Raw genomic sequence first — 12823 nt, forward strand, 5'->3', positions numbered from 1 at the left:
ACCAGAATGAGTCAGGCTGAGTTAATCCAGTGCAAAATGGAATGGTTAATTTGGCCTGGGAATTAAACTTAATTTTTCTCTGAGACAGATCTAAAGCGCTCACTGAGTTGTAGGTAGTAGCCCTCTACAAAATGCTTTAAATGCCTTCACCTAGGTCAGCCAGAACTCATTTTACCATTGCCTAAGGCTGGTACCACATAGGAAATTCTCTAGGTATCTGCAAAAATTGTGACTGAACAATCATTCCAATCCACAGGTCAGTCTCATGACTCATGATTACCAAAAGCATTTGCAGAAAGTACCATGTCATCCTGTCCCCTCAGATTATCCTCTTCAGTGCCTTTGCCATGTGACTAAATCAGTACTAAGTAAGCAATTTTCAGATTTTTCCAGTCTGCTACTTTCCCTTCCTACTCTGATCATGAATCCACATGACCCAATTCACTGCCACCAAATAACTGTCATTATACTTGAGAGTACTAAAAAAAAATGTGGTTTTAAAAAAAACCCCCCAACTCTCATTTTTAAAGGTCACCCCTGCAGGTCTGGGATTAGCAGTGCAGGGAGCAGGATGCGGGTGTGCTGCATCTATGGAGCTGCCAGTCTGACCCCTTCCCTCAGGGCCAATCTTTGCTTAAGAGCAGGGCTGCTCCCCAGACCGGCTGTTCGATCGACAATGATCTCTAGTTTCAAATCCGACAGCACCGACCTGCTCGCTCTCCGCTCATCAGCAGGTGGGGGCAGCGGAAGAGAAAGGGCGGGAGGGAGAGGGAGGACACTGCAACCTACGTGAATAATTGATGGTGCAAGGAAAGGAGAGCAGCTGGGTTCCCTGCCTCCATCCGCTCACCAGCTGGGGATGAGAGATCCTTGCTCAGGTAGGGGATGAATGGCTCAGCTGCTTTTATTCTCGTCTTGCCTGCAAAGCCAATTAAAGATATTTTGCATCTAGAAGGAATAGGAGCAAAGGTAGCTGGGGGAGGGTTGTTCCAGATCTTCTCTGCTGCTTGGTTGTGTAATGGATGTACCTTGGGGCAGTTTCTGCCTCAGCAGGGAAAGTGACTATACTTTTTAAAAGACATTGTGCTATACTGCATTGTGTAGAGAAGCAGCTGGGGAGAGAGAGAGAAGGAGAGTGGAAGTGGGGATATCTGTGTAGGTAGTGAGACAAACTGAAGAGACAGGGGCATGAAAGAGGGTCTGTCCAGACTCAAAAGAATCCCACCCTGATTCTGTCAACCTTCGACATAAAATGATGAGTCCAAGTGGGCAGTGGGAAGTGCTGTCTGTACACACTGGCTGCTATATTTAGAAGCTGTGTGCATGGATCTGTGGAAACAGTTAATGTGAAAACATGTATGTTTCTATCTGTGGGTGCATCTATGAGTTTGTAACATCTGAGTGTAATATTGTAGTAAAAAATAAAAAAAAAAAATACAAATTCTGCCCTGAAGAGTTTACCGTTGGAAGGATATACTGCTGTGTTCATGTGGTACTGTGCAGCTTCTGATGTTCTTACAATGACTCAATTAATAACATTGCAGAGATCAGATTCTGTGTTACAGCTAATACAGACTTTTCCTGTGTGAGCAAGGTACAATGCTAATTCAGTTACAAGAATGAAAAAAGTATTTTAACAAAAATTAGGAAATTACATAGCAAAATATATAGACATCAATTACTGTAATACATATATTAACATACCTGAAGAATACCTGAAAGAACAGAAGCTTGTGTGCCAGTCCCTAAAACACACAGAGCTATAAAATGCATAATGATCTATGCGAATATAGACATATATGTCTATATATAGTCTATATGTCTATATGTATATATGTAGTCTCACAATGTGGGACTATAAGTATTAGTCATATAAGAATGCAAGTATCAACAGAAACAAAATCTACTTAGTACAACTAAAGGCTTATATTGTTGCATCAGCTGTGTAAATAGTAAAAATTGTTAGCTTGCTTATAAGTTGAGGAACAGTAAGGGGAAAGGGGGCCTGTGATTTGTTTACATGTAGAAAGGATTTAGTCATATGATTATTGCTAAAGGAGGCTAATTAGAACAGTAATTAGGGTATCTAATAATTGTTCACTGGTTTGCCTGTGGGTCTTGAGGGCTTTGTACACAGGTGGAGTTGCACAGGAGGTTAGGTAAAGCTGTGAGGCAGTTAAATGAAAGCTGATCCCAGTGTGGTTTTGTATGTGAACAAAGTTGGCTCTTGTCCGTCATGGCAAGCTGATGAAGAATGGCAGAAAGACCTGAGCCTCTCTATGTACTTTGCTTTCACCACGGCCAGGCTTGCTATTGCTGCTGCTAATGACTCTGGGATGGGGGAGGGCAGTAGTTACTGCTGGCAGCCCTCTCTAGCAGCAGAAAATAATGTCTCTTCCTCTTTCCTGGATGCAGCAGAAGTGGCAAGCTTGGCTCTTTACCTTGGCCCAGTCACAACTCTGCTCAGAGATCCAGGTGAATGAATAAGAACTGCTTGTGCAGACAGCAGCTGCTGTATTCAGTGCCCTGGACACATCTGGGAGGCATCTGGAGTGAGGAGGGGGCTGCATGCGTTGGCCCATACTCTAGCATCAGATCTGCTGTGGGAAAAAAAAAAAGAAAAGAGGGTGGCAAGAGGAAAATGAAACACCTGGCCTCCATGCAAGTTCCTGAAACCAGCAAGTGGTTCCTCTCTTTGTCCATTCAAATTGTCACCTACCTTGATTGATTCCTTACTCCTTACAGTCTCTTTTCCCACCCACAGACCCTTGAAGCCCCCGTAATAATTTATATCCAGGTCTTTCATCAGTAGGAAGCATTAGGATGAAATTGCTGCACTCTTATCCCTAAAATTTTGATGTAGCTGCTTGCTTACTCTCTTTTTGTTCATCTGTATCAGCTATCTTGTATTTTCTGTCTGGTCTCTCCATTCTGCTTTCACTTGTCCTTTGTATCTTTTCCTAGCTGTCTGGCTCCTCCCAAATTCTGTCTCGTTCTGTGGTTCCTACTGTCCCTTTCATGAATTAGAACAAACCCAGTGTGAGGCTGACACTTGGCATAAGGTTGTAGCTGCTGCCTTTATAGGCCCTGATGTAAAGAGGAAACATTACATCATCCGATGGAATGAAACAGGGAATCACAGGAAAAAAGTATGTCCAGAAGAGCTCCGTGGTCTTATTGAAACACAAGTACATATGTACTCTTGCAATGGAAGATTCTCATCCTCGGTTTTCATCAGGAATGATAATCTACTGATGAGTGAATGCAAATACATTCTCTGAGGTTTCGAGGTTTCTGACCCCCCCAAAATTTGAGCTTCCCTAGAGAATAGCTCACATGTTAGATCAGTGAGCTATTTCATAAGGGACACGTAGAGCCAAATCTCTGTAGTACTTGATGTAAATCAGCTCCAAATACCAAAGGCTAGCGAGTTTGTTATCTTCTTAGTCTTCCCTTGAAGGGAATGGGAGGTTGTGGGGGACTGCCTTGATGCCCTCTGGATACTGAGAGCTTCGGGAGAGTTGAGTAAGGGACCCCTCTGCCACCCTTGTTCAACACTGCTTGTGTTACCATCACTGACAGCCCGGAGTGCGGCTTCCTCGGCTCGGCTGTCCCGGCAGCCTGCCTGTGGGCTGCGACCATCCACGGCTTCCCCAGAAAGGGGGGGATCAAGGGGGAACTGACCTTCCACAGCGGAAAGGGGGCAGAAGTCATCATCCCACCCCCCGTTCTCTCATCTTTCCCCATCTCTCCTCCTCCTCTTTGTCTTTCCCGGGGCCGCGGCCCGGTCCCCACTGTAAGGTGCCCTTGCGGTCTCTCCTTTGAAGCCCGGCTTGGGAGGAAGAGGAGGGGTGGGGGCGGGAGCCGGGGCTTGGGAGGCAGCCGGGGCCCTTCTCCATGGCGAGGCAGGAGCAGAGGAGGCTCCTGAGGGGGGAACCCGGGCGCTGACTCAGCAGGGCAGGCCAGCATGTTTTCCCGGGAGCACGGCGTCCCTGCCGGAGCCTGCAGAGGGTAGGTACCGGTACTGGGGCTGGTACTGGGTGGCCCTGTTCCTTCCGGGCGCCTGGCTCCGGCCCTTCCCTTCCCCCGGCAGGGGCAGGGCAGGGCAGCGGCTGCGGGCGTTTGGGGTGAAGCGCTGGAGCCGGTCCCGACCCCAGCGGCTGCCGCCGTGTTGTGGGAGGGGGAGGAAGAGCCCTCGGCCGTTGCCCGAAAGAGTGGGGGGCCGAGGAGAGGGAAGGTGATGGCCGGAAGGTCCGGCTCTGGCTTTGGGGGCCCCGCTCCGGGCGGGAGGAGGGGGGTGGGTGAGCGGCTGCGCCCCTCACTGAAGGGAAAGAAGGGGCGCAAGTGAGCCCCTCTGGCTTTACCCCTGCCTCCCTGGGAGGGGATGAGTTCTCCGGTTTGCTCTTCTCAGGAGGTGGGAGTACGGGTGCGCGGCGAGATTCATTTCACTCGGGAGTTCTCCTTTCTCCTGCCCTGCAGGGTAGTGCCTGGTGAAAGCCAGCCGGGTTCTCCGGGCCTTTTCCATACCCTGCCCACGTTGTCGGTGCCAGGAGAGGCAGATCCTGAGCAGGGATTGCCCGCATGTGGGAGCAGAGGCTCTCAGGGAGGCTCCCCAGTAGCCAGGAAGGGGCGTGCAGCTGGAAGTCAGAGTCTGTGGGCAGAAAAGTTTGTGACCGGCTGAGGGCAATCCTCGTCTCATTTGGAGTACTTGCTTCCTTTTCCTAGTTCTGTCTTGGTAATTCCTTCTCTTGAATTTTAGGAATCTGTGTGAGCAAAAGTCAAAGCCGTACAGGTGTTCGTAGAGTAAGGCTATTCATGTCATGTTTTCAGCTGTTTTCACTGAATACCTAAAACTTGTATTTGGTAGAGCAAATACGTCCCTCTAAGGGAGGAGCGAGGGAGTGAAAGAGCTGTTGGTCAAGGGAAGTGGTTGCTCAGAATTTTCCATATGAGCATTTCAGGACTGATCTTGTTTCAAATTACCTTCAGTTCTGAATTGCCTGTCCTGTCTAGTGTGGGATTTAAAAAACATATCAGTGTCTCATTGCAAGAATCACTCATCAGGCTGGGATGCTAGTTATTATACTGTCATTCCATAATTAGCTGCAAATCATGCTGTATTGTTTCTCCTCCTGGAAGGTTTCCAGATTAGCAAAGGTGTTTACAATAGCTATGCACCCACTTCCCTGGGAACTTTCAGGAAGACAGTTACCTGAAGATTTGGGGCGCTTGTCTATTCAGAGTGTCACAGATGCTCTTTACCTCTGGAATACTTACGAAAGGACGTATGAAATCTGTCAAGGCCAATTTGTGTTTTTCTCAGAACAAACGTTTGCATTGATTTGGTTATTGAACTGGCTCAGCTATAGCAGTTGGGAATGATTTTGAGAGAGCTGTATAGGGAGATCCCAGGACTGAAATAGCAGAGGATGCTGCAAGACAGGAATACAGGGTGTGAGCAGAGTTGTACGTATGGAGATAGTGGCTTAGAGGTCTGCTAAGGTGCTTCTCGCACTGTTTCACAATTGAGAGTGGTAGATCAGCAGTGTCTACTTTTAGCTTGGCTACCTGATTGAAATTAATGCGCTGATTACTGGCACTAGTAAAATCCTATTTTAGTTTTCAGCATTTTCCAGGCCCTCTGCTTCTCTTTGTTGCCATTTCCTAAAAATAAAGCTTCAGCAAGTATACATTTGCAGATACATATTCCGCTCCCAGTCTGCAGAATTGCTTTTCTTTTTCAGAAGGATAATATTCTGCTTTTCTGTGATCAAAGACTTTGAAGGTCCAATTTGAAAAGAAGTATGTTCTCTTTCTATAAATGGAGCTTAGTGCTTTTTATTCCAGAAGTTCAAAATTCACAAATGGACTTTCAAGCAATAGTTACAGTGGCCCCAAATTTTTGTGATATTTTGTAAAAGATAACATAAAATCTAAGTCGTTCTCTTGGATTTTTAAAGTCCCTCAGCACATTCCTAACCTGAGATAGTGACAGAATTGAGAACATCTCTAAATGAGACTGGTGATTTTGGCGTCTGCTGGAGTCATTTTGACAATAGAACTGTACTACAATTGAACGGTAAAGAGCAGTTGCTGCATGAAGTGCTCTGGTCAGTCCAAATTGTAGAGATGAATTTGTGCTGAGAGAACAGGGGCAGGACTGGCCACGATGACATCATGTAGGAGCTGCTGGATTTTCGTGTTGCAGGTGTGTGTTTTACTGTTTTCTGAATGATTCAGGATTCAAACCAGTGACATGCCAAAGAAAAACACTATAGCATGCAACAAGGCCCCAGGGCATCCAGTTTCACAAAAGTTCTACTTCTCTGGAGATGATTAGTTGCTGAAAACAAGAATTTATCAAATTGTTACCTTTTTAGGGCTCACAGGAACTTCAGATTTCTAAAAGAAATAATGAAAATCTTTCATGTACTGCCTTGGACATAAATTTTATTAGTCACAAACATGCTTCAAGTAAATGAATAAGATGATAAATAAAGCATGTGTTAGTGTAATATTAATACTAATTTAAAATACATTTGCCATCTAACTAGTCCAGTATTTATTTGAGAATGTCAAGACTAACTCCTACATCTTCCCTCTCATATACATTATGGCTTTAATCTCTAGATGCATTACACAGATGTCTCTCATCTGAATTTTAGGAGAAAATTGTGGGATGGAAGCATTGTGTTACTTTGTGTAGATCAGCCTATATACAAGTTACGTGATGCCATTGGGTGCCACTGATGCCAGTGATAACACTGAACCATGCCTGTATCTCTCCTGCAGGGTGTATCGGTTCTGTTCTAGCACCATGTCTGTTATGTTCCTGTCTTGGAGACTAATACCCAGGCTGTGGCAACTGGGGCTGTCCTTTAGGTGCTGATTTCAGTGATATTTGAGAACTTTCAGCTCTTTTAATATGGCTCAGCTTTGAGATCTGATCCCAAAGCTTCCCGTGAGACCTATCTGTATTCTGCTGCCAATCTAAGATAGAGGAAGAACTTGGCAAAAAAGATCATTCAGCACTTACATGACAGTTGTGAGGAAAATAGTGTGTGTGAACAGAGACAGAGCAGTCAGGGCCAGAAGATTTTTGCTGTTATATCCAGGATGTTTGCAGGCGGCAAGTAGTAAGTTAAGACAGCTCAGGGTATCTCACAGGGAATGACAGCTTCCTCATAGGCAAGAAGTGATCTGGGGAGAGGAAGCATAAGCAGAAGACAGCAGAAGGAGGCACTGCAGGCAAGCACTAGCATCTTGAGTTCTCCGAGAGTTAGAAGTTTTCTTCTTTTTTTTTGTTTTTCTCCCCCCCCCCCCTTCTGCCTCTGTCTCTTGCAGGAGGTCTGAGGAGGGGGTGTGCTGCTTCAGTGATGTTATAGACTCACCCACCCAAGGTTTTCCATGTGCTCTTGCTGCTGCTGTCCCCAACAAGGTAAAGGCAGTCCATGTTCCTCTGGGTCAGGGTTGGAATGTGCCTTGAACCACTGAGCAGAAGAAAGGACTGAAAGCAAGCTTGTGTGCATGCGTTATAGCTATAGTTGCCCACTTCTGTGAGAATCCTACACTTGTTCATTTAATCATTTCTTATGCTATACTGTATCACGTCAGTAGTCTGACCTGTTGAAAGAGAGAAATTCATGATAACCTGTCTGATCAGGTTCCAGGTCAAGCTGTTGCAACACAAGCTGAAGACAATTTGGCCAGTTGTATTGTCCATGCTATCTCTTAAGGAAGAATGATTCTACCTTGTCTTCAGTGAGCAAGTAGTATCTGTGCCAAAACATGGAAGGAGCTGTTGGCTTTGGTATCTGGGTTACCACAGAAGATAATGTTAGCTTTCGCACATGTTAAATTCTTTTCCCTGTTATCTTTTCACAGACTGTGGACTTGTTTGAGATGATTGAAAAAATGCAGGTAAGAAGAAGCTATTCTGTCAGACTTTGGTATCTCTTGATTTTTCATAGCTAAACAAATAATCAGCTGTTATTTGTCTTGTCACTTCACTTCCAATACCCTTTAATTTGAGCTTGCAGAATATTTAGCTCTTCTAGGCCCAAGCTCCTATACCTACTCTTAAATGGGGTTTCAAAAGCATTTTCCTGTGTTCATTTTTCCAACCAACATGATGGAAGGAATAGATTCAAATTATTATAATTCTGTCCTTTGCAGAAGTGTGATTCTGAGAGAAAATCAAAGTTGCATTAAGGTATCTCTGGCATCTTCTTCAAGAAACTATGTTTCTGCTGGGTAGCAGCTGCTAATGACAGGTGATTAATGGGATATTAACATAACTGCATTTAACAAGGTCAAACAGTTTAATAAATACCTACTGTAGTCCCTATCTTTAACTTGCACAAGGAAGGACTCTGGCTTAATTCTCTTATGGAAATATGTGCATTTAGTTGCATATATTAGATTACAAAACTAAAATAAAGTAAAAGGGGACAAAACCCAGCCCTGCCTTATCAAGTAAAGAGATAGTAATGTAATAATATGTTATATATCTAACAACAAAATCTGTAAATTTTTCAGATGATCTCTTCTCAGCACATCCTCACAGACTACCAATATTTTCTCCAAGTGGTACACCTTCTTTAAAATACTGTGGTTAACTTTCACCTAACACCGCGTAACATGGCACACAACTCCTGCCTTTTATTATCTGCAGGAATAAACTTATAAGAAACAATTAACTTTTTTTCTGGAATTTGGGTGATCAAATTATGGATATGAGGAAAATGCAAGACTTTGGTGGGACTATAAAGGTGAGGAGGTGGAAGGTGGCAGCAGAATGCTGAGTATAGAGTTATGAGGCTGAAGTACTATTTGGCAGATGAGAAAGGAGAAGTGGGGGAAAGAGGGGCTGGGGGTGTATCTTCTGTATATTCACGTGTAGACAGACACGGACCTTGTTTGGTTTTGTTTGGTTTTTAATTTAGCTTGCTTTGTAACCTGACTTGCACTAGGAGAATTAATAACTGCTGCTTAAGTATGACAGCAATTTTTTTGAAAGAAGGGAAGAGCGGTGTTTTCCAAAAGAAAAAAACCTCCCCACTCCAATATTTCTTTTTATTATTTGTTGTGATCTTTCTTCATATTTTTCCTCATTATTTATTCTTTTCTGGTTTTGCTTTCCCTTTCCTTCCATTTGACTTGCTATCCTTTAGATTTGTTCAATCAATCATTCTTGAAAATTAAATCTGGGATTTTCATTAGCAGTCCAGTGAGTAAAAGGCAAAGCAGGAGACTTGGACATTTCTCCTGTAAAGTAACAACAACAAAGCCACAGGTTAGAATTAGTTTTTGAGTACTTTAACAATCAGGTTGGAGTATAGTTTTTTGACTGAGAATTAACATAGCCGTTTTGCACTATGTGTGATGAATTAACAGGTAAAGTTGTGCTATCTTTTTAAACTGAAACCTGTCCCTGAGATCTGGGAATGAAGTTTGCACCCCCCCCCCCCCCCCCCCCTTTTTTTAAAAAAAAAAAAATCTTAATATCATTACTTGAAGAAAATGGGTTACTGGCTCCATTGTTCTATGTATACGGATGTAGTGAAGTCACAGTAAATACTTTGTTAAGGACACTTAGGAATACATTGTTCCTAGATTGTTCCACAGTTCAAGCAGTTGAAAAGCAAGCAAATCTTATTTCAGCCAATAAACCCAGATGTTTCAGGTCTTCACATCCTTGCATAGCCAATCCCTCTTCTCTTACCTGCTTTTGTCTTTATTGGTGTGATGTTCACTACCTCTAGTCTGCATTTGTACAGTTTCAACATATCTTTCAGTCTTATTTTCTCACACCTCCTTTCATGTTTTCTTCTTGTGTCCCTTTTATATCTAAGTTGTCTGTTCTGAGACTCCTCAAGGCGCTGCTCTTTCCCCTTAAAAAACACATCATAGCATTGTTGTGCCATGTTGGACCTGGCTGAGGGTCTGGATGGCTCTTTTTTCTGCTGTTCATTCTTTCCTCCTGCTCAAGCCAGGTGTCTCCCCTGTACAAGGTCCTGGGAATATCAGATTCCCAGACTGCTGCTGTCTCCAGTACTGCCCAGGGAGACAGTGAGGGAAGGTGTTTCCCTAAAAGTGGTGCTGCAAGCCAAACTGGACCAAACCAGAAGGGTGTCTCAACAGGTAGCTGAGACTGCTATACTTTATGCCTGTCCTTTTTGAGGAATGACAGTGATCATCAACCAGTTGTTCTGCCCATGCTTTGACACTTCAACAGCTTATGCTTTAAGTTCCCTGTGGTCTTGCCTAACCTCTAAAATAAAGCTTTGGACTACACAGATCAGGGCTGCATTCAATCTTTGCCAGTATCTTAAGCTTCACTCTGTCTTCTGTTCCCAGGCTACCAGGAGCTCCTTGAACAGTGCAGAGTTATGGAATGTGCTGGCACATTCCTCCACGCTCTGTAGAGGCTCTGATACAAACAGCAGCTCCTTTACAGCAGCCTAGGAAGTTTTCCCTCAGGCCTCTCTGAGATGCTGGTCTCCTACCAGGACCTCCTTTGAAACTGGAAAGTTTCTGCAGTTATTGGATCTGCCAAAAATGCCAGGAAAGGGGAGAGAGATCTTACAGAATTGCCATTTCCCAATCTTTGTTTCTGTGTGCAGAAGCTCCCAGTGCATAGCAAGTTTGTCATGGTATTTTCCACAGTTCATTCCGGAAGACTTGGGGATGCTTTGTACCTACATGTTCCTCCTGTCTTAATCCTATTTAGATAGAGCATAGGACTTGTTGCCCCAAAGAACTGTTCCAGAGACCCCTATTTCAGAACCTAGCTTTCCTCATGAGCCCCAACACACTAGGTTGACAGGTGAAACTCCAGATCACATCAACAAAACATCCATTTGCACTTTGTCATGCACTCCACTTTCTTGGATTTATGACTTCCCCAACTGCAAAATGGTTACTACTACCTCTGGAAAAGGTAAAGATCGCTTGTCAGCCTCTGTTCCATCTTAATTTCACAACTCGCTGTGTCCTGGTAATTTGTTGTTCGTTTTGTCAGTGCTGTCATTGCAATTTGAAACAGATCTTCTGATTTCCCTATGAAGAATAGTTCTAATCTTATTCAGGCTTCTTTGTTGAAAATACAAATAAAAAAGCTCAGCTTTTATAGTTTGATCCTGTGTCACCCCATAGACAGTCTGGCAAGCTTCTTTCTCCTAATATAGTTAAGGAAAATAATTTTTTTTGCTATTGTTATGTTATCTGAAGATTGTTCCTTACTTGCTTTACTGTGTTTCTATATTTAATCAACTAAAATTGTTACTGCTATTTTTTGTTGTTTTGTTCAGACCTATGAAAAATGCCCTCATGCATCTACCACTAGTCTCCCTTACCCTGGAGTTTAGCCATACTGGTTTACTTTTGGTGTTTCTAAGAGTTTTTTGAAGGTGTTATGTATTTGTTGTGAGCTCAAGGTCTGGCTCCTCATCTTTTCATGAAGGTTTAGCTTTTTTTATGGCTCATTTTTTAGGTTCTTTTAATAAGCTTTCTCATTTTTTCTATAACCTCATTTTTATGTGTAGCAGATACCTTTTCTTTCTTTTTTTTTTTTTTCTTTTGTTGCTCCTGCAAGGAGCATCCTGATCATTATTAATCCTCAATGTAATGTTACTATTGTTCAATGCTAATGTTGCTATACTGGCAGTTTTTTCAACCTATATGGCTGGAACATTGGTACCAAACTTTTGCTCTTGAGCTTCTTAAATTTCCATGGTAGAGCTCCACTGAGCTTTACATATTTCTGCCAGATCCTAGTTTACAGGCTAGTTCCACTGTAGAATACTTGCATAGACATAGCTGTTATAAATCAGATCCTGCTCATTTTCAGAACAAAGTCAAGAGCTGCTTATCCTGTTTGGAATCCCTGATTAGCCACTCCATTAAGCAGTCACTGATGGTATAAAAAATGTAGTCTCAGCATCATGTTCCAGTATGAGAGTTACAAGATTTAGGGGGCAGTAGTTGAATACTCATGTATTGGGTATAGGGGAAAGCTACAACTTGAATCCTGGTCTTCAGCTTCCAATGCAAATTTTGCCTCTTATTCTTCTGTCTGTATTGATGCCTACTGGGAGTACGGCCAGCATTTTATGCAGCCTGTTGGCCCCCATATCTTTTTGGCTTCTTGTATTCTGGGCCTCTGCTCAGTCTGTGTTGGGGCTGTTCTCACTAAATTTTTCCTGTTGTGTGCTTCTGCTGTGGAAGTGTGGTGGAAGTGAGCTACTGTTGCCGTGGTGAGAAGGCAGAGGATATAATAGCCTTAAGAAAGAGAATCAAGTCTGGATGCCAGCTGCTGATTCAGGAAGCAATTAAGCATCCAGTAGTCTTCTGCCCTGCCATTCCAACCCAGCTGACAGTAACAGTGCCTAGGAAAGCAGATGTGCAGGGCTTTGCTATGTGGCTCCTTGCTGTTGCACTAGTCAGATGTATAGATGGAGAGCGGCTCTGATTTTCTGTCTTCCCTCCAAGAGACAGATTTGTACCCTTATGTGGATGGAAGCAAGGCACATAAGCTGCTTAATAAGAAGAAGTCTTCTTGCCTAACCTTAATCCTCAGAACAAGTGTTTGTTACTTCTCTTAACCCTGCTCTGTGGTTCTCTATACTCTGCTTGACCGTATCTTCAAGGGAGAGGGAGGAGTAGAACAGGAATTAATGGTCTGAAATGCTGTTCTTTTGTGTTCTTTCTCTTCCTTTTTTTTTATTGCTTGGGCTAGGAAGTAAAGTAGCTAGAAGAGATTAGGAAATTAAATAAGAGAATCAGTTTGGGAGTTAGTTGACAGAAATCAAAAGTATTCTGC

General features: G+C 43.4%; 1 protein-coding gene across 28 annotated transcripts in view; it reads left to right on the forward strand.

The window, feature by feature from the left end:
* The first annotated feature begins 628 nt into the window (after positions 1 to 628).
* The window catches only part of LOC141917559 (rap1 GTPase-activating protein 1-like), a 65586-nt gene continuing 53391 nt past the window's right edge, over positions 629 to 12823 (forward strand). For 6 of the 28 annotated variants that reach the window (XM_074810855.1, XM_074810839.1, XM_074810845.1 and 3 more), the window contains exons 1-3: positions 3830 to 4011; positions 7345 to 7438; positions 7885 to 7920. In XM_074810855.1, the coding sequence (XP_074666956.1) occupies positions 3968 to 4011; positions 7345 to 7438; positions 7885 to 7920 (174 nt within the window). In that variant the 5' untranslated portion in view covers positions 3830 to 3967. Of the gene's footprint in view, positions 735 to 778; positions 879 to 3828; positions 4012 to 7344; positions 7439 to 7884; positions 7921 to 8538; positions 8772 to 12823 lie in introns of those variants that run through there. The other 22 variants (XR_012621371.1, XR_012621372.1, XM_074810938.1 and 19 more) reach the window with 10 other exon arrangements.

Source organism: Strix aluco, chromosome 2 (genome assembly GCF_031877795.1).
Source record: "Strix aluco isolate bStrAlu1 chromosome 2, bStrAlu1.hap1, whole genome shotgun sequence".
Lineage (NCBI taxonomy): Eukaryota > Metazoa > Chordata > Aves > Strigiformes > Strigidae > Strix > Strix aluco.